The sequence below is a fragment of the Vitis vinifera genome, chromosome 8, assembly GCF_030704535.1.
Source record: "Vitis vinifera cultivar Pinot Noir 40024 chromosome 8, ASM3070453v1".
In the NCBI taxonomy this organism is placed as follows: Eukaryota; Viridiplantae; Streptophyta; class Magnoliopsida; order Vitales; family Vitaceae; genus Vitis; species Vitis vinifera.
In genome coordinates, this window is record NC_081812.1 from 14,224,308 (window position 1) to 14,251,755 (window position 27,448).

The following is a 27,448-nucleotide window of genomic DNA, read 5'->3' on the forward strand; positions in this document are numbered from 1 at the left end:
TGTCTCGTGTTAAATGCAATTACAAAACCAATGCAAATACAAAACCAAAGAGTAATGTCCTTGGTACCAACCATGATAGCATCATTTGGCATGAAGGCATTGAAGCCCTCCACCATGGCATCATATAAGATAACAAAATAATTTCTTAAAATATCTTATGCATAGTAGAATTTCTTTCACTCGATTGCGCCAAAAAAGGAGAGTGTTTTGTCATTTTCAATTTGCTTACATTTATGAGTCTTTTAAAGAATAATACAAATTTTGCACGTAATAATTAATCCATGGGTGATGGGTAGCTGTTTGACCCGAGCAATTTGATGAATAGTAGGGACTTGATTATTACAGAATATGATGTTATTTGGAAAGGATTTTCAATCAAGCAAGTTGGATTTGGCTGTTATCACGAGTTTTCTGGTGGGAAGTGATCCGCACAGGAACAAACAGCATCTCGAGGACAGTAAAACCAGCTTACTTTCCTTTTTTGTATGCATTTTCAGGTAAAGAATTTCTATCTGGAAGACAAGCCCTGTGCCTACCATCGTTCAAAAGCATTTCTTGATCTGATACAAGTACCATAAACAGGTAAAATCAGGTGATAAACATGGGAAAAAACCCAGCAGCAGATCTTCTGAAATGGACCCTACTTCTGATAACTTTTATGTAGCATGTTGTGCAGTGAATGGTTCGGTGGGTTCTTCTCCTTGATGAACTTTGAACACCCAATGGGCATGCCTGGACACCAATTTGGTTATTTGTCCCCACATTCTCATTATGCAAATTCAAGTTGGGACTTTCGAAATCGTTTTCTAAGATCGAGCCATCTTAACCACTGGGTCGGAATTGGATCTAGGCATAAAACCATACTAAAAATCAGATTTTGAGGGATGATTATGCATTTGAGATCTAATCAAGCAGGGCTGGCCTTGGGACCCAGAGAGGCAACCACTAGTCCCACCGTAACAGCTTCATTATCATCAATTTGATCTTATGCGCTAGTATTGAAGACTTGAATGAGAAGCTTCCCTTTCAAGGTTGTCCCTAGGAGCAAGCAAAAAAGGATATGTATCATTCACCCACAAATTTGAATCCCATATCCTGCTGTTTTTCCTGCCTTGCTAAGCAAACTAGTTGACGTCTTAACAGTATCAAAAACCCACTCTATTTTTCTCTGCTTTACCAAGAGAGATGGGATATTGAGGTTCTCTTGCCAACGTCAAATGCAGCCTTTCACCTAACTTCACGCACACTTCCCATCTCACCCCTCTCAATAAAACCCCCGTTCCCCCTCCAAACTCGTCCAAAGCAACCCTTCTTCACTTCTCTTCCAGAGCAATAGGTTTGGCCACTCAAGTCCAAAAGAGCCCAGAGAAAATGATGAAGCAGCTTGTCTCCCCAGTCCTCCTGCTGATCCTCTTCCTCCAGTGCACCAGAACTTCCGGTCAGTCTTCGGCACCGGCTCCAGCACCTGCCGGTCCCACCAACATCACCGCAATTCTGGAGAAGGCTGGTCAGTATACTACCTTCATTCGGCTGCTAAAGAGCACCCAGATGGACGACCGAATCAACATCCAACTCAACAATTCAAACCAGGGTCTCACCATATTTGCACCAACAGATAATGCCTTTTCAAACCTCAAAGCGGGTACCCTGAACTCATTCACTGATCAGCAGAAGGCCCAACTAGTGCAATTCCATGTAGTGTCTTCTTTCCTTTCTACCTCACAATTCCAGACCGTGAGCAACCCGGTGAGCACACAGGCGGGTGGTAGTAACAGCGGAGACTTCTCTCTGAATATCACAACGTCCGGAAATCAGGTGAACATGACATCAGGGCTTACCAATACATCAGTGGCCAACACAGTATACACTGATGGCCAGCTAGCAGTGTATCAGATCGACCAGGTGCTCCTTCCAATGGGTGTCGTGAGGCCTTCAGCACCACCTCCCGAAACCCCAAAGCCTAAGAAGGCTGCTTCTCCTTCAGATGCTCCATCTGATTCAACCCCCGCTTCTGTTGATTCTTCTGATGCAACCCGTTTGTGTTTTCCCCGCAATCCACCCATTACAGTATCCTTTGCGGTGGCTGTTGCTGCGGCGTTGCACTTATGGCTATAAATTTGAGTGTTGGTCGATGATGGTGTGATCCTGCGTGTAGTGTGCTTGTGCTGTCATGTTTTCACTTCTTGTATTTGTAATTCGATTAGGAAAAATTGCGTCAGATGAATGCTGTTTTTGGGTTTCATTGGCGAAATATTCTCCTATATAATTAAGGTGGTGTCACGGGGATTACTACTCTGGATATCAAAACTTTAGAATAGATTTCATGTAACAAGTCTCTTATGAATGGCCTCTACGCAGCGGTCAGCAGTTGGTCGATTGGCGGTAGGGGGTCCTCGTGTCAAGCCCCAGATCTAAGCCTAGAGGCATGGCAACTACTTTTAGATTTCAATCCCAAAAGTACTCAATCATGGGAATAACATTCGAAAACAACCAAACTATAGCCGACCACAATCCGAACATCAAAACTTGAACAGTAAATGAATCAAACTGTAAGAAACTCCAGAGTAAATAATAAATCTCCGAAGTATAATAATTACAGTAAGGGTAGCTAGTTATTTCAAGATTCAACTTGCCAAAAAAAAATAGCTATAGCCTATAAAGACCATTCCCTCACCTATTCCATTGCTCCTCTTGGGCTCTTGAGCTAGATGCTTTAAAGATGGCCAAAAAATAGGGTGACCTTGAATGCCTAAATATAAATGCGTTGATGACGCTTTTACAATTTAGGTATGACAGATTTATCAAGCTTTTTAACTAATGGTTTTTTAATAGCATATATCAATGCTACTTTGAATTCATATTGAAAGCAAAAAGCATACACTTACCTGGTTTATTAAAGGGTGCCAACTTCTATGGGACTTAGCTAGCCTCGTATTTGTTCTTCTACCTGTGAAGCTAGGGAATCAAACTTTACTGGTATGGTAATCTCTAATTTGACCCCATAAAGGTTGGGTCTAATTTATCATCACCGTCATCATCATCACTCCCCCATTGAGGGAGTACAAAACCTGACAGCACAATCACTAGCATGTCAAGGCCAAACATAATCAAAGTCCAAAAACCAATCAGCTAAAAGAAAAATAAGTTCAGTTTTCTATTACTAGGTTGACTATCTAATTTTTGGCCGAATCCTAATGATTTTAAAATATATTTATACACTTAAGAGGAGTCTATAATTATATAATATTAAAAAAAAATTTCTTAAGATATCACAAAAGACCCAAAACTTCTATTTGATATTTCTTTATTATTTTAAATATTGCATATTGAATTGAAAAAAGTAGTATTCATGAAGGGTAAAAACCTTGATTTCTTATAGGAACAACCCCCACCCCGAAGAGAGGAATCGAAAAATATCCTGCAATAAAACACCATCTGAAAAGAAGAATCCAAAAGTAAATCTGTAGGGGTAATGTAAAGGTAATTCCAGGCATAAAAAATGGAAATCTCAGCAATAAAAGAGATAAGTCCTACTTAGATCAACAATAAATACTGAAAAAGAAGTTAAATAGAGATTCGAGGATCCATTTTTCACTATTTTCTCTCTAGGAAGAATTTTTTGTTTTCCAAAAATAAAAATTGGCGGATAAAGAACTTACCCAAGATCCTTACAACTAATGAAACGAACTGACAAGGAAAGCCTTCCAATCCTGTAAAAGATCCCAATCAATACCCTAACTCAAACTTCCTATCTTACTTTAAACACCCAGGCATGGTACAAATTATCATTGTTCTTGTAAAAAACCAATATTATTTAATCAAAATATATACTAGGCCTAAAATAAGGTAACCCTGTTCAAACAATAGTCTTAGTTAAAGATGATATAACCCAAATCTGCGTTGTATGCTGAACAGAAACAAGAAATTCTCCATCACTGAAGTAGATCGAAACCTCTGATTTTGAAAAGAAGAATACTCTGAGATAAATGAAAATTGTAATTGAAAGTCATCAAGAGCGGAAGAGAGAGAGAAGTGCCAAGGGTGGAAACAGGATGTGGGAAGAGGAGGCGGAGGGAGGATCAGTATGGTGAAGACTCGGCTAGCCCCTCTATGGATGCTTTTTATGAACAATTAGAAAAGGATCTGTATCATTGTCTCACACACTCTATCATATGTCTTGCTGCTTTTCCTTATTTTCTAAGCAAAGAGTAGATGTTTTAACAGTCGAATACCCCATCTCTGTCTTCCTCTACCTTACAAAGTGGGATGGGATATTAAGGTACACTTTCCAACTTCAAATGCAGCCTTTCACCAAACTTCGTGCTCACTTCCCATCTCATCCCCTTAATAAAAAGCCCCACTCTCCTCCATACTCATCAAAAACAACTTTTTCTCCTCTACTTTCTTGGAGCAACAAGTTTTGTCGCTCAATACCAAAAGAGGCTAGAAAAACATGATGAAGCAGTTTCTCTCCCCAGCTCTTCTTCTGCTGATCTTCTTCCTTCTCTGCTCCACAACTTCTGGTCAGTCTTCTGGACCAGCTGCAGCACCTTCAGCTCCCACCACAACCTCTGGTCAGTCTTCACCACCAGCTCTAGCACCTTCATCAGTTCCTTTAGTTCCTTCTGGTCCCTCAGGTTCCGTCGAGATTACTGCAGTCCTCAAAAAGGCCCGTAAGTTTAGTACCTTCATTGGGCTACTAAAGAGCACCCAGATGGATGCTGAAATCAACACCCGACTCAAGAAATCGAACCAGGGCATCACAGTATTTGCACCAACCGATAATGCCTTTTCAGACCTCCAAACGGGTACTTTGAACACATTCACTGATCAGCAGAAGACTGAGCTGGCCCGATTCCACATAATACCTTCTTTCATCAGTATGTCGCAGTTCGAAACTGTGAGCAACCCGCTGCATACAGCGGTAGACGGTGATACTGTGGGGTTCCCACTGAATGTCGTAGGGAACGGAACTCAGGTGAACATGACAACAGGGGTTGTGAATACAACGGTGGACAGCACAGTATACAGTGATGGTCAGCTTGCTGTGTATGAGATCCCCCAGGTTCTCCTTTCACAAGGTATCCTAAGGCCTCAAGCGCCAGCACCAGCTCCTCTACCTCCAAAGCCTAAGAAGGCTACTCCTCTTAGTACACAGGCTCCTTCAACGCCCACCACCGTTTCCGTTCATTCTTCTGGTGCGACGGGTCTCCCCCGCTACGCGCCAACCGTGGTATCCATCGGAGTGGCTGTTCTCGCGGCACTGCCCTTATGCCTGTGAATTGATCAGTGTTGGTGAATGATGACGGTGTGATTTGCGTAGTCTGCTTGTGTTATGATTTAAGCTTCATCAAATTATTAAGATATCTTTGTGCTCAAATTAGAAAAAAATGACATAATAAGAAGGTTACTTTTTGTTACATGTAAAAAATATAGGCCAAATATGTTCTCCTATCACCCTATTCGGTTTAGCTGTTAGGCAGATGTCTCACGGAACACTTGAAAGTTGAAAGTTGAAAGTTGAAACCGACTCATGGAAAAGGAAAATTTAACGGAAGTGCATAAAGGCCTGCAATTATAATGTCCAATTAATGTGACAGATGGTTTAGTTTACTTGTGAAAACTAGACCACCTGAAAGCAACTTTGAGTCGGTGTTTGGGCCCCAGAGCAACTAGGAATGTAATAAGTACCAGCAAATACTTCACATTGCGAACTCCCATAGCCATTTCGACTTTCCTTGATGCCACTGCCAAACTGCATGCACAACACAAACTCTGGATTCCGGTTGCACTGATTTTACACACACATACACACTTTTACATATATAATATTTTTTATTTTTTAAAATAGAAACTAATAAAAAATATTACATATAAATTACTGAAACTTACTTTAAAAAGTAATAGTTTTTCAAACCAATTTTGGAAAACAATTTTTTTGATATTTTATAGGATAAGAGCTTTTTTAACGACTTGAAATATTTTTAATGTGTTTTCCATGCTTTAAAAATAATTTTTACTTATAATGTTTTATTTTTAATTATTTTTTATATTTATATAATTTCAAAAGTCCTAAGAAAATAAATTAAAACAATTAATTAAAAATGATTAAAAAATGTTTTATGAAAATATCTTATATTTTGTTTTTAAAAACAAAAAAATATTTCCATTTTTCATCAGCAAACATAATTTTGTTTTTTTTGTTTTTTTAGTCCTATATATTTTTGTACAAAAATAGTTATATATTTTTATTTTTATTTTTAAAAATAAAAATGCAGAAATGTGTTAAATTTTTTTTTAATTATGTTTACCTCCCAAAGTAATGTAATTCATAAGCATCCAATAATCAAATAAGGTTGTCATCCATATAAGAAAAATAAAAATCTAATGAGATTATTGAGGCAAAAGGGACCCGTCTTACAGTGTTGTTTTTAATTGGGATTTAAAAAAAATCATAATGCAGAGTGCATTTTCACATCCCACTTCTAGGGCTATATAAGTAGCATAGAATTTTTGTATGAGGTAACAAGCAAGTTGCAATCTTATAAGAGCCCTAAATTGCTATGCACCTTTTGGTGGGCAATTGAAACAACATATGTAATTAATCATATACAAAAGATTCTTAATTAAAAATGATATAGCCTAGAACTACCCAGTGAGCAAAACAAACTAAAAACCAAATTTATCGGATGCAGAAACAGATTGAAACATTTGATTTCGAAACAAGAAAAATACTAAGAGATAAATTAAAATTGTATTTAGAACAAATTGAAAGTTGAAGATAAAGGGGAGGTGTCAATTGCCAAGAGCAATGCAATGGGCCAAAAAAGAGAGAAAAGTCCCGATTGAGGATGAATATGGTGAGACCCAGGCTGTTCATGCTACAACTTTCTTTGCGGCTTTGAGGAACTATCAAAAAGGACCTGAATCATTGTCCCACGCAGTTGAATAACATATCCTGCTGTTTTTCCTGCTTTACTAAGCAAACTTGCAGATATTTTAACATCATCAACACTCCACCTGCGTCTTCCTCTACCTTTTACAAAGAGAGATGGGATATTGAGGTTCTCTTGCCAACATTAAATGCAGCCTTTCACCAAACTCCATGCTCACTTCCCATCTCACTCCCCTCAATATATTAAAACCCCCACTCCCTTCCATACCCATTCAGAACAACTCTTCTCCACTGCTCTCTTATAGTAACTAGTTTTTTTCACTCCATACCAAAAGAGCCTAGAAAAAAAAATGATGAAGCAGTTGCTCTCCCCAGCACTTCTTGTTCTGATCTTCTTCCTCCTCTGCACCACAACTTCTGGTCAGTCTTCAGCACCAGCTGCGGCACCTTCTGGTCCTTCAGTTTCCTCAGGCTCTTCATCAGGTCCTCCCGACATCACTGCAATTCTCAGAAAAGCTGGTAAGTTTACTACCTTCATTGGGCTACTAAAGAGCACCCAGGTGGATGACCTAATCAACAACCAACTGAAAGCCAACCTGGGCTTCACCATATTTGCCCCAACCGATAGTGCCTTTTCAGACCTCAAATCAGGTACACTAAACTCATTCACTGATGAGCAGAAGACAGCACTGACAAAATTCCACATAGTGCCTTCTTTCCTGACTATCTCACAGTTCCAAACTGTTAGCAACCCGGTGAACACAGTGGCAGGTGATTCTGTGGAGTTTCCACTGAATGTGATAAGCAACGGAACTCAGGTGAACATCACAACAGGGCTTGTCAATACAACAGCGGACAGCACAGTACACAGCGATGGTCAGCTTGCTGTGTATGAGATAGGCGAGGTGCTCCTTTCACAAGGTATCCTCAAGCCTCTTGCAGAAGCTCCCCTATCTCCCAAACCTAAGAAGGCTTCTCCTCCTAATGCATATGCTCCTTCAAAGTCGACCGGCGCTTCTGCTATTTCTTCTGATGCTACGTGTCTTTCACCCTATGCACCGACCGTAGCATCCGTTGGAGTGGCTGTTCTTGCGGCAGTGCGCTTGTGCCTATGAACTGAGTATTGATTGATGAATGACGATGGTGTGATCGATCTGCAGTGTGCTTTTGCTGTCATGATTTTCGCTTAATCAAATTATTACTTTGTATTTGTCCTTGAATTAGGAAAAATGGGATTAATAATACAAGGCTACTTAATTTTGGTTTCATATTAAAAATATTGGTAAATTGAGGCTTTCGCAAGGGATGGTCAAGGAAAGGAGAAACTTTTGGTCTTTTGCTTTGGTGTCGAATACTTTTTTTAATTAGATTAAATTGAAATCTTGGTAAAAAGTGGCTATGTTTGATTTTGAAAAATAGTAGGTAAAGAAAAAAAGATAAAGAAAATGTTTTCTTTTTCTATGAAAAATGAAAAAAAAAAGTTAAATATAATTAAAATTATGAAGAAATTTGAATTTTTTCAAATTAGTTAATTTATATATAGAAGAGTTAAATCCGTTAAAAAAAAAAATAATATATAAATTTTTTTTATAAAATTTATATCTATTTTTTCATTTTCCTTTACTTTTTATCTTAATTTTATTTCCCTCATATTTTCCTTCAAACTTTTTGGAACCAAACATAATCTTAAAATATTAAATACTAATTGGGTATTAATAAACCCAAAATTTTCTAATTACTTTTGTAATTAAGTTAAGTGACAATAATTAATAATTTTTTTTAAAAAATAGTGTGACATGTGATAGATAGGTCATGATAAGTAGTGTAAGGTTAAAAATGATAACTGGATATTCTAAAATATTGATGCTTGTTGGAAGGCCTTCCCATATGTAACACATGTCTGTTAATCCCTTTGTTAAAGATTGGATTATGATAGTGTCACGGCCAGGATGATAAAGCCGAAAGGCCTAGAGTATCATTAATCAGTGGGGTTTGTTTTCATAATTTAACTTGGATCTGAATCATGTCAATTTGTTTTTGTTGGTACCTAAATCATGTTAAATCTTCTAGTTTTTAAATCCAAAAAAAGAAAAAAAAAATTTAAGGATTATGGATTAAATGTTTTAATCTTAAAAATAATTATCACATTTATTTATTTATTTTTTTGCTTTGTATAATTAAAATAAGATATTTAAAAATTAATAATTTAATAAAATAGCAATTTAACATATATCCAAAATACCAAAACCTATTATAATAATAAAAAATTTAAAGATTAATAATTTAAACACCTTGCTATTACATATTACTAATTAAATACCTAAAAATATTAAATTTATTAACATAGTAAAAATATAGAAAAAATGACAAAATTAATTAAATGCTTGAAGAGCCTATTTGCAATTTGGCTTAGAAGAAGCTTTTGTATAAACATGTGTAAAATGTCTTAAATCTTGAAAAAAAATTTACATCGTTAAAAATAATATGAAAGTAAAAGAAATATTAACTTTTTCCCTTTGAATAAAATTGTCTTATCAATTAAAGATGGATATAAATTGAGCTTAAATTTATCCAGGCTAATGTCCATGAATATACCGGTAACCGCAAATTTAGCAATTTAATTAGTTGACAAATCATAGTAATAAGGATTGGAGCCCCGAGGGGAGCATGAACTGCTGTCTCCCACTGCCACTAACCATGTCCATGTCTTCAGTATCGTCCCCTTGCAGAAAGGGATGCGTATCTTTTTTTCCTTCCTTGCTAAGCAAACTATACTAGATGTTTTAACAATATGTAACACCCCATCTGTGTCTTCCTCTACCTTACTAATATAGATGGGATATATATTGAGGTTCTCATGCCAACTTCGAAAAGCAACCTTTCACCGAAATTCATGCTCACTTCCCATCTCACCCCACTCAATAAAAGCCCCATTAGTTCCCCCCTCCATATTCATCCAAAACAACCATTCTCCACTTCTTTCTCGGAGCAGCAAGTTTCTCCACTCAATATCAGAAGAGCCTAGAAAAATATGATGAAGCAGCTTTTCTCCTCCACTCTTCTTGGGATGATCTTCCTCCTCTGCAGCTCATCAATTTCTGGTCAGTCTTTGACACCGGCTCAAGCACCTTCAGGTTCTACCACAACTTCTGGTCAGTCTTCACCACCAACTCAAGCACCTTCAGGTTCTTCATCTCCTTCAGGTCCCGCTGACATCATTGCAGTTCTCACAAAGGCCGGTAAGTTTACTACCTTCATTGGGCTACTAAAGAGCAGCCAGGTGGATTCCCTGATCAATACCCAACTCAAGAAACCAGGCAATGGCTTCACCGTTTTTGCACCAACCGATAGTGCCTTTTCAAACCTGAAAACAGGTACTCTCAACTCATTCACAGATGAGCAGAAGGCCGCACTGACAAAATTCCACATAATACCTTCTTTCCTTACCATCGCACAGTTCCAAACTGTGAGCAACCCGGTGCACACATCGGCAAGTGGTGATAGTGAGGAGTTTCCACTGAATGTGATAGGCAATGGAACTCAGGTGAACATGACAACAGGACTTGTGAATACAACAGTGGACAGCACAGCATACAGTGATGGTCAGCTTGCTGTGTATGAGATCCCCCAGGTTCTCCTTTCACAAGGTATCCTCAACCCTCAAGCACCCGCACCAGCTCCTCTACCACCGAAGCCTAAGAAGGCTGCTCCTCTTAATGCACTTTCTCCCTCAAGGTCGACCACCGTTTCTGTTGATTCTTCTGGTGCGACAGGTCTGCTCCACTATGCACCAACTGTTGCATCCATTGGAGTGGCTGTTCTTGCGGCAATGTCCTTATCCCTATGGACTGAGTGGCAGATTGATGGATGGTGATGTGTTGATCATGCGTGCATGAGTGTAATTGTGTTGTCATGATTTTTACTTAATAAAATCTTTACCTTATCTTTGCACTGAAATTTGAAAAATTGACATAATAAGAGGGTATCTTTTATTTCATGACAAAAATACTGACAAAACAAAAAACAACAAAGGTCCCATGGCCGTTGATTCTGGAGTTAAGTGCCAAAGTGAAATCGCGAATCAAAAAAAGTTATCACATGTAGGCCTCCTTCCAGATTTATTATAAAAAAAATATCATGTATGTTCTTAAAATGAGGTTGAAACTGCATTCAAAAGATGCCATCTTCAACATTAAAAATGTGATTTTAGTTTGAAAATAAACTTAGTCATATTTTGAATAGTTAAATAAAAATATGATTTCTATACAACTTAACAAATGAAACTAAGATACAAGTCTACAAGACTAAGTTCCAATATATATAGAAATACAAAAAAAGAAAAAGACTTGTTCTTGATTCTTGTCATTAATATGAGACCAAGCTTTTAGTGACATGAAATAAATCTAAAGTAAGATATTTAATTTGCACTGACCATGACCATGATTTTGTACACAAAGCCTTTATAAGTTAGATATATAACTTATAAAAAGAAAAAGGATTAAAAAAAAAAGGGATCTGAAAAATCCAAAACAGTGTAAACATAGTTTACTATGCATGATTGTCAAACAAAATAACAGAAAAAATCTAAAGAGATCCTAAAAGTAAAGGAGGAGCTCTGCTTCTCTTCTATTATGAATCAACATTCTAAAAGTAGTGTCCTCGCATTCAAAGAATTACAATGTACAGTGTATTGGAACACTACATTTCTACTCTTATCATTAACATTCTTATCAAGTAGGATTCTATTCTTTTTCATGGGATGGACCTCGGAACCTCTTACATCCTCATCCCAGTCCTTGTCACTTCCACTTGAGGAATTAAGTAGGTATCGGATCAGCTAAACAGAAATGGAACTGCCAATTGATGGATGAATTTGACAAAGACCCAGCCTCTCCATGCTACACTTTCCATGGCCGCTTTTAGGAACAATAAAAAAAAGGATCGGCATCATTGTCTCACAGAGTTTACATATCCTGCTGTTTCTTCCTGCTTTACTAAGCAACCCTTTTAGGTATTCTAACTATATGAAAACCCACTACTACAAAAAACTAAATTAATGGCGCTCTATTTCTTGGCGCTTATAAAAAATGTCATTATTTGTGACCAAAATTAGTAAGCATTGACGCTTGTATATCATTGGCGTTTTACAAGGAGAAGCAATGGCGTTTTTAAATAATGACCCTTTTAAAAACGTTATTGTATGCTGAATTTTAAATAATGACACTTTTCCAAGTGTCATTGTTGGACAAGTTAAATAGTGGCAGTCTTTCAAAGTATCATGTCCAGTTTCTTTATATAAAAACTCCTTATTTCTTAATTTAAAAAGCCTAACACTCTAGCCCACAATCACACCCAACAAACTCACTGCCCGACACCCACACTCAAACCCTAACCTCCATGGATGACCCTCTTTGAAACCCTAACCCTCTCCAAAACTCTAACCCTGAAATTTATGAGGCCTCTGCTACTATTTGACTGATTGTGGAGGAGGCATATCCGTGTTTGGCCACCATTAGCTGACTGGTAAATCTCTTTCTCTCTCAAAATATTTTCGATTTTATAGTTTAGGGTTTTTTCTTTTGGGTGTTTATGATTTTTTATGGGGTGTTTGTTATGGCTAAATATCTAATCTGATAAATATAACAATTTGTTTGTGTTTGTTTTATTTTTAGAAACCCATTCCTTCATGTTGTTTGGCATTCGACTGCAATTTTTGGCATTGACACCTAATGTAAGCTCTAACCTGTATCTATTCATATCCAGATTTTGTATTATTGTTTTTTTTTCTTTTTGTAAATTTTGGGTTTCAATGTACCTGGAATGAAATGATGCATGTTGCTCTATTTTTCGGGAAGTGGTGGCTGGAACTCTGTTTTTGGAAAATGGCAGCTAGATTCTCTTCTCATACACACAGAATTAATGTTGTTAATTTGTGGGAAATGAATTTTCTGCAATGGGTTTTGCAACTAATTGCAAAAATAAAAATTTCTTACCAGATTTTTGTACTAAAATCTCAATTATGAAATAAGATTTCTAAATTTGTACTAAACCCATAATTTAAAAATGCAGTTTCAATTGGTAGTATATCAAGCGTGTTATCCAGCAACGTCTAAATAATTAAAAAAATTTATAGTGCTTTTTCCATGTCAGTAAGTTGTCTATGTTGTGTATTCACTCAAAGCATGATATGGAATCTCTTACCAAATGTGCCCATGCCTTATTGTCCTTAATCTCTTACCAAATGTTGTGTATTCACTCAAAATTATGAATGCTTCCACCACGTGGGAGCTAGTGGGGTTTCTTTGCTCATTTTCTATTGTACCTTTCTTTAGGGGTTGACTTTGGCATGAAAAGAGAAAAAAAAAAAAAAATCTGGTTTTGAACTTAGAATACTTTAATTTAAATAAATATGTAGAATTGGTAGTTTTCTTTATGAGAGGTTTGCTATAGTAAGATGTATTCCAGCTAAGAGGTTTAGAACTCTATAAATTAAAAATAAAATATTCATTTCTATATGTTTATTATCCCATCCTTAATGTGGGCCCAAGTGAATAGGAACTTTGGGAAATCCCATCCCATTTGTCTTGTTATCTAGATTATCTATTTTTTTTTTTTTTGATCAATTATAGTATAAATGAAACTAAAATGCTTGAGTACTATACTTCCTTATGAATGATCAAATCCTTGTAAAAGAGAACCTTAGAATTTTAAAATAAAAATAATTAAATAAGATTATGTTTGGTTGTACTTTTATTTATTTATTTTTATTGCTTTTCAAATTAAATATACAAAATTTGATTTTTTATAAAAGCATGTCTAATACCTATAGTATTTTTTATTATACTCTTTGCAAAAAACAAATTTGAGAATGATTTTCCAAAAACAAATAAACAAAAAAAAAAGGTTTTACGTGTTGAATACATTATAAGGAAGAAAAAATAAATAATAGTAAAGAAAATTCATGATTTTTAATTTTTTTTTTATGGAAGATCTCATTGCAATTATTTCCTTATGGTCATCCCTTTGGAGAAGATAATATTTTAATTAGGGTAATATATGTGCTTTGAATTTGATTTTGTTCCATAATTTTTAAAATTATATGCAAGAAACAAATAGCCAAGGATATTTTATTTGATCAAATATAGATTCTAAGCAAGCAAATAATTAAGGATGACTTTATTTTAGAAATAGATAGCAATCATCTATATATATATTTGCCCATTATTACCTTAGTAAGAGTTTCAATAGTTCTTTACTATTAATTATATTGACTATGCTATTAATTATGCTTGTTGTACGGTTAAAATAAAGTTGGAATTCAAAAAACAAATAAAAATATTTAGTAACCAAAATTATCAACTTCAATTCATTGAAAGTCTTACCAAGAAAATATAATTTTCATAAAACAAAAGTCCATTTGACCCCTCCATTTGCTATTGCTATATCAATTTTAATGCAATTGTAATCACAAAATATTAAAATAAGAAATATTTTTTTAATAACCACACATCACAAATATTAAATGAATTATTTACTAATAGATTTATTTTTTTATTTTTTTATTATTTGTTTTGCATATATATCTTTTAAGGGACAGTGACCTACATTAGACTATGAGAGATGTGAGATGCAAGACTTGAGACAAAGACAAATTGAGGAAGGTACTAAATATATAACTAAATTTTATGTAAAATTTTTGAACTATCATTGGGTTTTGGTGGCACTGGAAACAAGGACTATGATTGCATATTACCTTGACTCATTGGAAGACCAACCTTCTAATGAGCTTAAGGAGATTGTTAATATGTAAGTTTTTCTCTCAATACAAGAGCATGAAGCATAATTGGTAACAAATATTATTTTCTTCATGTAGGGCCCTTAGAATTCATCCACCACAAAAACATAAATCATCAAAGAGGGAGCCTACTTGGGTTGTAGTAGGGGTGAGTAATTCATATAAATTAAGTAATGCAATTTTTAATAGCATTTCTTAATTTTTAATCAAGTACAAGATATCCTACAACTAACTATAAAATTGGTGTATTCTACAATGATTTATTTTTATGCATAAAGTGCCCAATACAACCAGGCAGTGTTGAATGTGGATACTATGTGATGAGATATATGAGAGATATTATTGCTGATTAAGGATGTCTTACATCAAAGGTATGCACCAATTTATTAATTTCCAATATATCATTTTTACCATATTTTTCAATGTAATTGATTAAATTGTTTACATTACTCCTTAATAGTTTCATGGGAAAAAATCGTATAGCAAAGATGAGTTGAATGAAGTACGATCAGAATGGGTAATGCTAGTCACTCAGTTGATACTTTCTTCTGTTTGAAGGCTTTGAAGACACCTTTCTGTATGGAAATAGATCATACTTTTGCCCAATCCAACTATCACCTTTGTTAAGGTTAATATTTTATTTTTTTCTCTTTTGAACCAAACTATGATTAAAAGTAAATTGTTTGATGGAATCACAACCAAGTTGATAACATTTTCTTTCTATTGTCATGATATTTCTCTAGTTTCCCATAACTAAACTAAGTTGTTAATTGCATGCATGACTCACAGGCATCCAAAAGGAAACTTTTTGAAGCTAAAAGTTGGAAGCTTTTCCAAGTTTCTAATAGTTCATGGGCTATTGCCACAAAAAAGGTTATTTTCATAGGGATATCAAGTTTATTATTTCTTGCTTCCTATTAAAGATCTTCTAATAGGGGATATACACTTGGAATTTTGTCGTTCTCATGTGATCATTTGTTTTCATTCTCAACTACAGAATGTTCTTGTTGGTTCAAAGGGAAACATGAAGATTTCTAATTTTGGCCATGGTGTTATACCACAACATTGTAAGTTACATCGTCACCCTCATAAAACATAAAGATTTCTTCATAAAATAATTTTTTTTGTTTCATTGCTTAACTTATTTATTTTTCAATGAATTTAAAACTACAAGATGATGGATTACTATATATTTATATACAACCAGTGGAAGTTCAAATTACATTGCTTAATTAACTTCTAATTAAGTTTTTTCAAGTGTCAAAAATGTGGTTTGTAGTTTAATTTTCATTTCATTAAAATTAACAGTTCTATTTTTATCTCTTCAACCAATTTGTAGATCGGGTAAGTGATTGAGCGTAGCTCTAGAAACTGCCAGTGAAGTATCTCTATGAACATAATCCCCTCATGATTTGCAGAAATTTTAAGACTAACAACATACTCTTAAAGGTATGGTCTCTACTACTCATAAATTACCATTATATTTTGTTCATTCAGAAAATTTATATTGGTGATGAAGTTTTTATTATTTTACATCATTGGCTTGATAACCATGCTTTTTAAATTTAGTATACATGAGAAATAACAATTAAAAAAAAATGAATTCCGGTTTCTCACTTTATGTGTTTGTATTATGGACATTTTTAAGCTAAAGTTCCTTAAGCTTTACTTTTGTGTAATGTATTGCATGATAGACTGATGTTTGAATCTCTATTTGGCTTCATAGATAACCTGAATTTATTGTTAAATTTTTATGCAATCATATATTTGCCATATAGTTGTCACTTTAGATCGCTCACATAATTCTAGATATTTTCCCAAATATGTTTTATTTTAAAAAAATAATCATAATCTTTTTAAATATGAAATATGAGCTTTCATTAAAAAATATTCATCAGTAGAAGATGTTTATCTACTATTAAGTTGTAGATATTCTTCTCTACATTTTTTTATGCATGCCAATTTATTTATTATTAAGTTCTGGAATTCATATGGTTGTTGCTAGCCTTGATAGTGATAAATAAAATGAATGATAAGTATGATACAATTGACCACTATTTTGGATGCAATGTTGCAACTCATATCATATGGTGGGAAGTGTTAATTCTTTTAACTTAACAAAAAACTTAGTTGATAAAGTATCATGGTGTAAACCTTATTTATTTCATGTTACACCATATTCCCAAACCTTCATTTGTCAATGTTGGACATTCGACGAGGTCTATTACTATTAGATGATGCCTAATTGAATATTTTAATGGACTATTGATGTTGATATTCTCTTGTCCCAAACTTGGTTTGTTTTTCTATTTTCTTTTGGGCTATACTAAAGATTTAATGGATTATCGATGTTGATGTTCTCTTATCCCGTATTTGATTAATCTCTTGTTTTGTGTTTTAACTATTGATAGTAATTTTGTTGTAATTATTCTTAGAGTCACATATGTCAATTGGTATACACATTTGATTTCCTATTATATTTTCATTGTCTTCTCTCTATTTCTAGAAGTATTCACTTATATATATTTTTTCTAAAATTGTAATTGATTTTAGTTTTTTGTGCATGTAGGTCATTTTTTTGGGAAATTAACCTTGTAGTTGGATAAGCTAGCATGAAGGAGTATGTTGAAGACCAAAGCACAATTGGGTTGCATGTAAAGAAAAAATGGACTATGTCAAGGGACTAAACATTAAAGTTATGACTTTTTTTTTTGTTATTTTAATATATTTTAGTTTTTTTGGGTTTCTTGTTTATGAAATACAAGTTCTCTATTTGTGATTAAATACTGCAATTTGGAAATGTATTACCAGATGAAAAATTAGGTGCAACAACTAATTTCAGCAATAAATTTTTTTTCTTATGTGTATGCATTATTTCAATAGCAGGTGAAAAATTAGGTGCAACAATTATTAAATTAAAACTAAACTTAAAATTAAACAATTATCTTTCTTGATGCTTTTACTAAGTGTCAAGGAATGAGAGTAACCATAGTAACATTTCTACAACCCAATAATGGCACTAATAAATGTGTCAATGTAGTGTGAACAACTAACAATGACACTTTTTTAAGTGTCAAGGTTCTCTTCAATGACGCTTTCTAGCCGTGTCCTTATAGTTTGATATTTGAAACTACTAAACAATGACACTTATAGAAAGTGTCAGGGTTTCTTCTACTCAACAATGGCGCTTATAAAAGTGTCAATGTAGTTTGATATAAATAATGATGACAAATTTTTTAAGCGTCAAGGTTCTCTTCAATGGCGCTTTCTAAAAGCGTCATTGTAGGCAAATACTTATTATGACAGGCTAGTAGATGACGCTTTGGGGAAGCGCCATTGAATGTATTTCTTGACACTTAAAAAGCGTCATGGTTAATGTTTTTTCTTATAGTGACCCCTTCTCTGTCTAATTCATCTACCTTACCAAGAGAGATGGGATATATATTGAGCTTCTCTTGCCAACTTCAAATGCAGCTTTTCACCAAATTTCATGTTCACTTCCCATCTCACCCGCTCAATAAAAGCCCCAATCCCTTCAAACTCATCCAGTACAACTATTCTCCATTTCTTTACAACAAGTTTAGCCATTCAATACCAAAAGAGCCTAGAAGAAATGATGAGGAAGCTCCTCATCTCTTCTTTTCTGCTTCTGCTGTTTTTGTTGCATCTTTGCAGCAAAACTTCTGCTCAGTCTAGCTCTACAGGTCCCATTGACATCATTGCAGTTCTTGGAAAGGCTGGTAAGTTTACTACCTTCACTGGGCTACTGAAGAGCACACAGATGGAAGTCTAAGTCAATAGCGGACTCCAGAAAAAAACAAACCCAGGATTCACCATATTTGCACCAACCGATAGTGCCTTTTCGGACCTCAAAACAGGGACACTGAACTCATTCATTGATCAGCAGAAGCTCGCCCTGACACAATTCCATATAGTACATTCTTTCTTTACTGTCCCACAGTTCCAAACTGTGAGCAACCCTCTGCACACAGAGGCAGGTGAAAATTCTGCTGAGTTTCCTCTGAATGTGATAGGGAACGGAACTCAGGTGAACATGACAACAGGCCTTGTGAATACAACAGTGGACAGCACAGTATACAGTGATGGTCAGCTCGCTGTGTATGAGATCCCCCAGGTTCTCCTTTCACAAGGTATCCTCAGGACTCAAGCACCAGCACCGGCTCCTCTACCTCAAAAGCCTAAGAAGGTTACTCCCCTTAATTCACAGGCTCCTTCAACGTCGACCACCTCTGCTGTTGATTCTTCTGATGGGACAGCACTGCCCAACCATGCAACGATTGTGGTATCCATTGGAGTGGCTGTTCTTGCGGCATTGCGCTTGTGCCTATGAACTGGTGCTGATTGATGAATGATGATGACGATGTGATCTTGCAGTGTGCTTGTGCTGTTACAATTTTTCGTTTCATCAAAATTTTTACCTTATGTTTCTCGAAAACGATTAACAACTCAAATAAGCCTTTTTCTTGTTGATATGGAGAAACTTAAGTGGCAAACTTGCTCCCTTCATGTTTCACACAAGTACTACACTTGAAAATGACTCCTGGAAAAATAAGGGGGAAACAAATCCAAGTAGATGAAGGCAATTGAGAAGATAATGCCTAATTTTAGAGATGGTTTTGATTTTACTATGCAATCTAAACCACTAGAAAGCAACTTGCAGTCAAATCAGTATAAATCAAAAGCAGATACTTGGTTGAAACCATTTGAACTTCTCCACCGTGCAAAGGGTTATTCTCGTAAAGAAAATTACAATAGCTAGAGCTCTCAGAGTTCCCATGATCGATGTTAAATGCACCCATTATTTTTTTTATTGCTATTTTTATTTTTCAAATAAATTTTAAATATAAAAGAATAAAAATGCTCTCTTCTTCCTCAACCCCACAGCCATCCAAAACCCTAACCCTAAGCCTCCTTTCCTTTCTCTTTTTCTTTCTTTTCATTTTCATTCTTTCCTTCCTGTCTTTTCCAATCATCTTCTTTCTCAAATATTCTTTTTTTTTTCTTTTTAAATTAAAGAGATAAAGGGGAAAAGAAACCAAAGAGAAGGGTACGATCATGGTGTCTCACCGTGACTGCGGCAGCACAGCAGCCACTGTCATCCCTCTCTCACTTTTGTGTTTTCTCTGTTTCAATAATCATAATAATAATAATAATAATAATAATAATAATAATAATCTAACCGCGGCAAAAAGAAGGAAAGGGATGGTGGAGCTGGAGAAGAGTGAAGGAAGAGAAAAGAGGGGTAGGGTGGTGGATGAGTGTAAGGAAGAAGAGGGCAACCATGTTCATAATTTTTATTTGAAAGTGGGAAAAATAAGAGAGGTTTAGAGAGATGATCATGATATGTATGTATTTATTAACTCTCTTTTAAGGACTTTACAAGTAGCGATCACTCCATATTTTCAAATGATTATATATATATATATATATATATATATATATATATATATATATATATATATATATATATTTATTTATATTATGGCTTAAAATAAAGTTTCCTGTGACATTGAATCGAAATTTCAGTGACAAAATTTCCTAATTAATTTAACAGTTGAACAGATAACAATGAATAACATCATTAAATCATGGGGATTGTAGTCCATGGTGATTAGTGTAAGGTTCTGTAAGGGAATTTGAAGAGGTTATGCGTGAAATATTAAAAATATATGATTACATACTAATGCATTGAATTCAGCACTTGGCCATATCTTCCTCTGCTTGGCTTGATTGCAAATGAACGTCTGCCTCAACCAGAAGGAACAGTGTCGCAGAGTCCAAAACAAATTAACCGGCAAATTCATGCAATAGCCTATGACTAATTTACATGATATGCAATTATCCTTTTCATATATATTGTGCAATCGATTAGATAGATTATCGCCTTTTTTTCTTTTTTTCACGTTTTATATGTAGCTTTCACTGAGAAAAGACAAAGATCCCAATTGTCCAGTTGTTTTATGTTGAAAACCCAACTCCTATATGCTGCACCATCCATGACTGCTTTTAGGAACAAGCAAAAAGGATCTGTATACATCGTTTTCTTACACACTTGAACCGTAAACCTTGCTGCTGTTTTTCTGCCTTGCTAAGCAAACTAGTAGATGTTCTAACAATATAACACCTCCCCACCTGTGTCTTCCTCTACCTTTTACAAAGATAGATGGGATATTGAGGTTCTCTCGTCAACTTCAACTGCAGCCTTTCAACAAACTTCATGCTCACTTCCCATGTCACCCCCCTTAATAAAAAGCCCCACTCCCCTCCATACTCCTCCAAACAAATTCTTTCTCCTCTACTTTCTCGGAGCAACAAGTTTTCTACTGATCGATACCAAGAGAGCCTAGGAAAATATGATGACGAAACTTCTCTCCCCAACTCTTCTTCTGCTGATCTTCTCCCTTCTCTGCACCACTACTTCTGGTCAGCCTTCAGCACCGGCTCAAGCACCTTCAGGTTCTACCACAACTTCTGGTCAGTCATCATCACCACCAGCTCCATCACCTTCAGGTCCTTTAGCTCCTTCAGCTTCTTCAGGTCCCGCCGACATCATTGCAATTCTCAGAAAGACCAGCAAGTTTAGTACCTTTATTGGGCTACTAAAGAGCACCCAAATGGATTCTGAAATTAATAGCGAACTCAAGAAAAAATCTAATGCGGGCTTCACCATATTTCTCCCAAATGCCCTATACATATCTACGAGTCCATGTAATCATTTTAGAAAACAATTCCAATATTTTTAACACTTAAAAATTTTTATCTTCTATTCATTAAAAAAAAATTAAAAATTCTTTTCAAAATTATTATCAAATACACTCAAAATATAATTATAAAACTTAAAAATGGAATGAGGGAAATCTCCAAATAAAAAAAAAAAGGGAGAATTATATTTTGGGAGTAGATGGACTCCCAAATTAACAAAAGGTCCATATAACTCTTCAAATTGAGTTGAAGGATATGAAATAGTAACGGACAAATATACCCTTTAAGAACACATATAAAATATTTTATAAAATTAAGTTAAATAATTTTTTTTTCAATAATATTAAATTAAATAAAAGTAGCTTTCAAAAATATTAAATTAAATAAATTTTTTTTCAAAAATATTAAATTAAATTAAATTAAAGTATTTAAAAAATATTTTTTTAGAGTTAAAATTATTAAAATTATTATTATTATTATTTTCTCTCTTTTTGACATACAGCTGTTAATTTCATATAGTTAATTTATCATACTTTGTAATGTCAAATATTAAAAAAGAGAAAATAAGAAAATAATTTAACAGGATTTGGTAAAGAAGCAAAGGAAATGCGGTAGCCTTTTTGTGAATGTATTATGATTTAGGATTTTCTTTGTTGTATAATTTCACCCTCCACGCGACAAGTCTTTTATCTTCTCTCTTGTGCAATCGAATGCTATGTTTATGGAATCTTTTCTCTTCAAGTAAGTCGGTGCTAACAAGAGTGAAAGGTAACTCCCAATATCGTTGTCTCGTACAGTTGAATAACATATCCTGCTCTGCTAAGCAAACTTTGTGGATATTTTAACCACATGAACACCCCACCTCTGTCTTCCCCTACCTTACAAAGAGAGATGGGATACTATATTGAGGTTTGTTCTCTTGCCAACTTCAAACGCAGCCTTTCACCAAACTTCATGCTCACTTCCCATCTCAGTAAGGAAATTGGAACCCCCAAATCTGCAGGGAAAGCCTCTTTCAAAGTGGAACATAGTTGCCGTCTCACACTGCCATCACCCATGCCCATGTCTTCAATGTTGTCCCTTTTTCTCTTATGTTGTGCGGTTTTCTTTGTCCACTCAAGAACCTGAGAATTCCATTATATTGCATTGCCCATGTTAGGCATGTCAACAACAGTTTCTGATCCATTGGTTTCATTTGATAATTAAATTATGAAATGGACAATTTCAAGCTAAAATGTGCAAATAATGAAGGAGCATGCATATATAAAATGGATAATTTGATAAAAGTACTGGGTTGTAACACATTCCAAAATATTGCTTCCTCTGGGACATCATAAATTCATAAAACATAAGCATGCAGTAACCTGAAAATGTTTGAGGATCCGATGACTAATTTACATGATGTATACGCAATTATGTTTTTCATGTATTCTGGGCGATTATATAGATTATCGCCTTTTTTTTTTTTTTTTTCTTACATGTGGCTTTCACTGAGAAAAAATCCCAAATGTCCGGTTGTTACATGTTGAAAACCCAGCTCCTATATGCTGCACCCTCCATGGCTGCTTTTAGGAACAAGCAAGAAGGATCTGTATACATCGTTTTCTTACACACTTGAACCATATACCCTGCCCCTGTCTTTTCTGCCTTGCTAAGCAAAGTAGATGTACTAACAATATAACACCTCTCCAACTGTCTTCCTCTACATTTTACAAAGATAGATGGGATATTGAAGTTCTCTTGCCAGCTTCAAATGCAGCCTTTCACCAAACTTCATGCTCACTTCCCATCCCACCCCCTCAATAAAAGGCCCCACTCCCTTCCATACTCATCCAAACAAACTCTTCTCCTCTACTTTCTTGGAGCAACAAGTTTTCCATTTATCAACACCAAGAGAGCCTAGGAAAATATGATGGAGTCACTTCTCTCCCCAACTCTTCTTCTGCTGATCTTCTTCCTTCTCTGCACCACTACTTCTGGTCAGCTTTCAGCACCGGCTCAAGCACCTTCTCAAGCACCTTCAGGTTCTACCACAACTGCTGGTCAGTCTTCACCACCAGCTCCATCACCTTCGGGTCCTTTAGCTCCTTCAGCTTCTTCAAGTCCCGCCGACATCGTAGCAATTCTCAGAAAGGCCCGCAAGTTTAGTACCTTTATTGGGCTACTAAAGAGCACCCAGATGGACGCTGAAATCAACAGCGAACTCAAGAAAAAATCTAACGCGGGCTTCACCATATTTGCTCCAACTGATAGTGCCTTTTCGGACCTCAAAACTGGTACTCTGAACTCATTCACGGACAATCAGAAGGCTGCGCTGACAAAATTCCACATAATAAATTCTTTCCTTACAATCTCGCAGTTCCAAACTGTGAGCAACCCACTGCACACATCGGCAAATGGTAACACCAAGGAGTTTCCACTGAATGTGATAGGGAACGGAACTCAGGTGAACATGACAACAGGCCTTGTGAATACAACAGTGGACAGCACAGTATACAGTGATGGTCAGCTTGCGGTGTATGAGATCCCCCAGGTTCTCCTTTCACAAGGTATCCTCAGGACTCAAGCACCAGCACCGGCTCCTCTACCTCCAAAGCCTAAGAAGGTTACTCCCCTTAATTCACAGGCTCCTTCAAGGTCGACCACCTCTGCTGTTGATTCTTCTGATGGGACAGCACTGCCCCACCATGCACCGATTGTTGTATCCATTGGAGTGGCTGTTCTTGCGGCATTGCGCTTGTGCCTATGAATTGGTGCTGATTGATGAATGATGATGATGATGTTATCTTGCAGTGTGCTTGTGCTGTTACGATTTTTCGTTTCATCAAAATTTTTACCTTTTGTTTCTCGAAAACGATTAATAACTCAAATGAGCCTTTTTCTTGTTGATATGGAGAAACTTAAGTGGCAAACTTGCTCCCTTCATGTTTCACACAAGTACTACACTTGAAAATGACTCCTGGAAAAATAAGGGGGAAACAAATCTAAGTAGATGAAGGCAATTGAGAAGGTAATGCCTAATTTTAGAGATGGTTTTGATTTTACTATGCAATCTAAACCACTAGAAAGCAACTTGCAGTCAAATCGGTATAAATCAAAAGCAGATACTTGGTTGTGAGAACTCCAAACCGTGCAAAGGGTTATTCTCGTGAAGAAAATCACAATAAGCTAGAGTTCTCAGAGCTCCCATGGTCGATGTTAAATGCACCCATCAATTTTTTTTATTACTATTTTTATTTTTAAAATAAATTTTAAATATAAAAAAACAAAACTGCTCTCTTCTTCCTCAACCCCACATCCATCCAAAACCCTAACCCTAACACCCCTTTCCTTTCTCTTTTTCTTTCTTTAAATTTTCCTTTTCCTTCCCTTCTTTTCCAATCATCTTCTTTCTCAAACATTCTTCTTTTCTTCCTTTTTAAATTGAAGAGATATAAAGGAAAAGAAACAAAGAGAAGGGTAGGATCATGGTGTCTCACCGTGACTGCGGCAGCACAGCAGCCACTGTCATCGCTCTCTCACTTTTGTTTCTCTGCTTAAGTGAAAATAATAATAATAATAATAACCTAACCGAAAAAAAAGAAGGAAAGGGATGGTGGAACTGGAGAAAAGAGCGAAGGAAGAGCAAAGAGTGGGGTGGTGGATGAGTATAAGGGAGAGAAGGGCAAAAATGTTCATTAATTTTTATTTGAAAGTTAGAAAAATAAGAGAGGTCTAGAAAGATGATCATGATATGGATGTATTTATTAACTCTCTTTTAAGGACTCTACAAATAATGACTTTATATTTTGAAATGATTCTTTTTATATATATATATATATATATATATGTATGTATATACTATGGCTTAAAATAAAGTTTCCTATGACATTGAATCGAAATTTTGGTAACAAAATTTCTTAATTAATTTAACAATTGAACAGATAACAATAAATAACATGGTTAAATCATTCACTGGATTGCAGTTCATGATGATTAGTGTAAGGTTATGTAAGGGAATTTGAAGAGATTATGCGTGAAATATTAAAACATACTAATGCATTGAATTCAACATTTGGCCATATCTTCCTTTGCTTCGCTGAATTGCAAATGAACGTCTCCCTCAACTAGCTAGAAGGAACAGTGTCGGAACAGTGTCGCAGAGTCCAAAACAAATTAACCGACAAATTCATACAATAACCGATGATTAATATGCAATTATGCTTTTCATATATTATGGGCGAGTAGATAGTTTATCGCCCTAGTTTTGTTTTTTTTAACGTTTTACATGTGGCTTTCACTGATAAAGACAAAGATCCCAAATGTCCAGTTGGCATATGTTGAAAACCTAGCTCCTATATGCTGCAACCTCCATGGCTGCTTTTAGGAATAAGCCAAAAGGATCTGTATACATCGTTTTCTTACACACTAGAACCATATATTCTACTCCTGGCTTTCTGTCTTGCTAAGCAAACTAGTAGATGTTCTAACAATATAACACCTCCCCACCTGTGTCTTCCTCTTACCTTTTAAAAAGATAGATGGGATATTGAGGTTCTCTTGCCAATTTCAAATGCAGCCTTTCACCAAACATCATGCTCACTTCCCATGTCACCCCCCAAAATAAAAAGCCCCACTCCCCTCCATACTCATCCAAACAAACTCTTCTCCTCTACTTTCTCGGACCAACAAGTTTTCTACTGATCAATACCAACAGAGCCTAGGAAAATATGATGAAGAAACTTCTCTCCCCAACTCTGCTTCTGCTGATCTTCTCCCTTCTCTGCACCACTAATTCTGGTCAGCCTTCAGCACCGGCTCAAGCACCTTCCGGTTGTACCACAACTTCTGGTCAGTCTTCACCACCAGCTCCAGCACCTTCAGGTCCTTTAGCTCCTTCAGCTTCTTCAGGTCCTGCCGACATCGTAGCAATTCTCAGAAAGGCCCGCAAGTTTAGTACCTTTATTGGGCTACTAAAGAGCACCCAGATGGATGCTGAAATCAACAGCGAACTCAAGAAAAAATCTAACGCGGGCTTCACCATATTTGCTCCAACTGATAGTGCCTTTTCGGACCTCAAAACTGGTACTCTGAACTCATTCTCGGACAATCAGAAGGCTGCGCTGACAAAATTCCACATAATAAATTCTTTCCTTACAATCTCGCAGTTCCAAACTGTGAGCAACCCACTGCACACATCGGCAAATGGTAACACTAAGGAGTTTCCACTGAATGTGATAGGGAACGGAACTCAGGTGAACATGACAACAGGCCTTGTGAATACAACAGTGGACAGCACAGTATACAGTGATGGTCAGCTTGCTGTGTATGAGATCCCCCAGGTTCTCCTTTCACAAGGTATCCTCAGGACTCAAGCACCAGCATCGGCTCCTCTACCTCCAAAGCCTAAGAAGGCTACTCCTCTTAATTCACATGCTCCTTCAACCTCGACCACCGTCTCTGTTGATTCTTCTGAAGCGACAGGTCTGCCCCACTATGCACCAATTATGGTATCCATTGGAGTGGCTGTTGTTGCGGCATTACCCTTATGCATATGAACTGAGTGGTTGATTGATGAATGAGCATGGTATGATGTTGCGTGCAGTGTGCCTGTGTTGTTACAATTTTCGCTTAATCAAAGCATTACCTTGTGTTGGTATTCAAATTAAAAAAGAAAGAAAAAAATATGCTGACATTTTCTTGAGGCTGTTATCAGGGATGGTTATAGAGAAATTGAAGTGGGAAACTTGCCCCCTTCATGTTTCACAAAAACAGTTGAATCTGAATCATGCTAAAACACAAACAATGACAAAAAATTCCACCTAAATGACAGCAAAGCACACACAGGTATGGCCGTCGGTGCCCAAATATACTTCTTGTTTGGTTTTATTGTGCAAATTATTCAAATCTAGAATTACTGAGTGATTTAAATGCTATGAGAGCTCAAGTAACCACTTGAACCACGGGTAGAAAGTGAAAACTCTTTGGCAGGGCTAACCGTAAGAAAATTTTCAGATATTAAAATATAAAAATTTAAATATTATTTGATAAAAAAA

The 27,448-nt window shown here is 35.8% G+C and overlaps 7 protein-coding genes and 1 long non-coding RNA gene across 9 annotated transcripts; all 8 read left to right on the plus strand.

The window, feature by feature from the left end:
• The first annotated feature begins 1,175 nt into the window (after positions 1-1,175).
• LOC100248323 (fasciclin-like arabinogalactan protein 11) lies at positions 1,176-2,299 on the plus strand. Its single transcript, XM_002280793.5, has one exon. It carries the CDS (start codon positions 1,372-1,374, stop codon positions 2,113-2,115), a length of 744 nt encoding a protein of 247 aa, XP_002280829.1. The 5' UTR covers positions 1,176-1,371; the 3' UTR covers positions 2,116-2,299.
• A 2,008-nt stretch (positions 2,300-4,307) lies between these two features.
• LOC100267113 (fasciclin-like arabinogalactan protein 11) lies at positions 4,308-5,389 on the plus strand. Its single transcript, XM_010655262.3, has one exon. The coding sequence runs from the start codon at positions 4,454-4,456 to the stop codon at positions 5,279-5,281; it is 828 nt and encodes a 275-aa protein (XP_010653564.1). The 5' UTR covers positions 4,308-4,453; the 3' UTR covers positions 5,282-5,389.
• Positions 5,390-7,173: 1,784 nt separating this feature from the next.
• Positions 7,174-8,010, plus strand: LOC100244797 (fasciclin-like arabinogalactan protein 11). The gene has a single exon (XM_010655261.3). The coding sequence runs from the start codon at positions 7,246-7,248 to the stop codon at positions 8,008-8,010; it is 765 nt and encodes a 254-aa protein (XP_010653563.1). The 5' UTR covers positions 7,174-7,245.
• Positions 8,011-9,929: 1,919 nt separating this feature from the next.
• LOC100249933 (fasciclin-like arabinogalactan protein 11) lies at positions 9,930-10,769 on the plus strand. The gene is made up of 2 exons (XM_019221535.1): positions 9,930-10,029; positions 10,099-10,769. Exons 1-2 carry the CDS (start codon positions 9,930-9,932, stop codon positions 10,767-10,769), a joined length of 771 nt encoding a protein of 256 aa, XP_019077080.1.
• Positions 10,770-12,199: 1,430 nt separating this feature from the next.
• Positions 12,200-17,539, plus strand: LOC104880058 (uncharacterized). 2 transcript variants are annotated; one of them, XR_009466406.1, is made up of 9 exons: positions 12,200-12,418; positions 12,568-12,626; positions 14,487-14,556; positions 14,769-14,838; positions 14,969-15,061; positions 15,151-15,318; positions 15,480-15,563; positions 15,688-15,757; positions 17,260-17,539. It is a non-coding gene; the product is annotated as an uncharacterized LOC104880058 (long non-coding RNA). The 2 variants fall into 2 exon arrangements; XR_009466405.1 differs by lacking the exon at positions 17,260-17,539 and adding an exon at positions 16,030-17,162.
• Positions 17,540-17,871: 332 nt separating this feature from the next.
• Positions 17,872-19,041, plus strand: LOC100255077 (fasciclin-like arabinogalactan protein 11). The gene is made up of 3 exons (XM_010655410.1): positions 17,872-17,894; positions 18,366-18,430; positions 18,569-19,041. Exons 1-3 carry the CDS (start codon positions 17,872-17,874, stop codon positions 19,039-19,041), a joined length of 561 nt encoding a protein of 186 aa, XP_010653712.1.
• Positions 19,042-21,067: 2,026 nt separating this feature from the next.
• Positions 21,068-24,162, plus strand: LOC100260171 (fasciclin-like arabinogalactan protein 11). Its single transcript, XM_002275847.4, has 2 exons — positions 21,068-21,185; positions 23,534-24,162. The coding sequence occupies exons 1-2, from the start codon at positions 21,068-21,070 to the stop codon at positions 24,160-24,162; spliced, it is 747 nt and encodes a 248-aa protein (XP_002275883.4).
• A 1,960-nt stretch (positions 24,163-26,122) lies between these two features.
• Positions 26,123-26,950, plus strand: LOC100265379 (fasciclin-like arabinogalactan protein 11). Its single transcript, XM_010655409.2, has one exon. It carries the CDS (start codon positions 26,123-26,125, stop codon positions 26,948-26,950), a length of 828 nt encoding a protein of 275 aa, XP_010653711.1.
• The last annotated feature ends 498 nt before the right edge of the window (positions 26,951-27,448 follow it).

What these genes read in the sequence shown, in the direction of transcription:
- LOC100248323 (XM_002280793.5), top strand. Translation starts at nt 1,372, where the DNA reads ATGATGAAGCAGCTTGTCTCCCCAGTCCTCCTGCTGATCCTCTTCCTC.
- LOC100267113 (XM_010655262.3), top strand. Translation starts at nt 4,454, where the DNA reads ATGATGAAGCAGTTTCTCTCCCCAGCTCTTCTTCTGCTGATCTTCTTC.
- LOC100244797 (XM_010655261.3), top strand. Translation starts at nt 7,246, where the DNA reads ATGATGAAGCAGTTGCTCTCCCCAGCACTTCTTGTTCTGATCTTCTTC.
- LOC100249933 (XM_019221535.1), top strand. Translation starts at nt 9,930, where the DNA reads ATGAAGCAGCTTTTCTCCTCCACTCTTCTTGGGATGATCTTCCTCCTC. An exon ending in ACCGGCTCAAGCACCTTCAG is followed by an intron (nt 10,030 to 10,098) that starts GTTCTACCACAA and finishes CATCTCCTTCAG; the next exon opens with GTCCCGCTGACATCATTGCA.
- LOC100255077 (XM_010655410.1), top strand. Translation starts at nt 17,872, where the DNA reads ATGGCGCTTATAAAAGTGTCAAT. An exon ending in GCGCTTATAAAAGTGTCAAT is followed by an intron (nt 17,895 to 18,365) that starts GTAGTTTGATAT and finishes GCATCTTTGCAG; the next exon opens with CAAAACTTCTGCTCAGTCTA. An exon ending in TGCAGTTCTTGGAAAGGCTG is followed by an intron (nt 18,431 to 18,568) that starts GTAAGTTTACTA and finishes ACCTCAAAACAG; the next exon opens with GGACACTGAACTCATTCATT.
- LOC100260171 (XM_002275847.4), top strand. Translation starts at nt 21,068, where the DNA reads ATGACGAAACTTCTCTCCCCAACTCTTCTTCTGCTGATCTTCTCCCTT. An exon ending in AGGTTCTACCACAACTTCTG is followed by an intron (nt 21,186 to 23,533) that starts GTCAGTCATCAT and finishes CCGACATCGTAG; the next exon opens with CAATTCTCAGAAAGGCCCGC.
- LOC100265379 (XM_010655409.2), top strand. Translation starts at nt 26,123, where the DNA reads ATGATGAAGAAACTTCTCTCCCCAACTCTGCTTCTGCTGATCTTCTCC.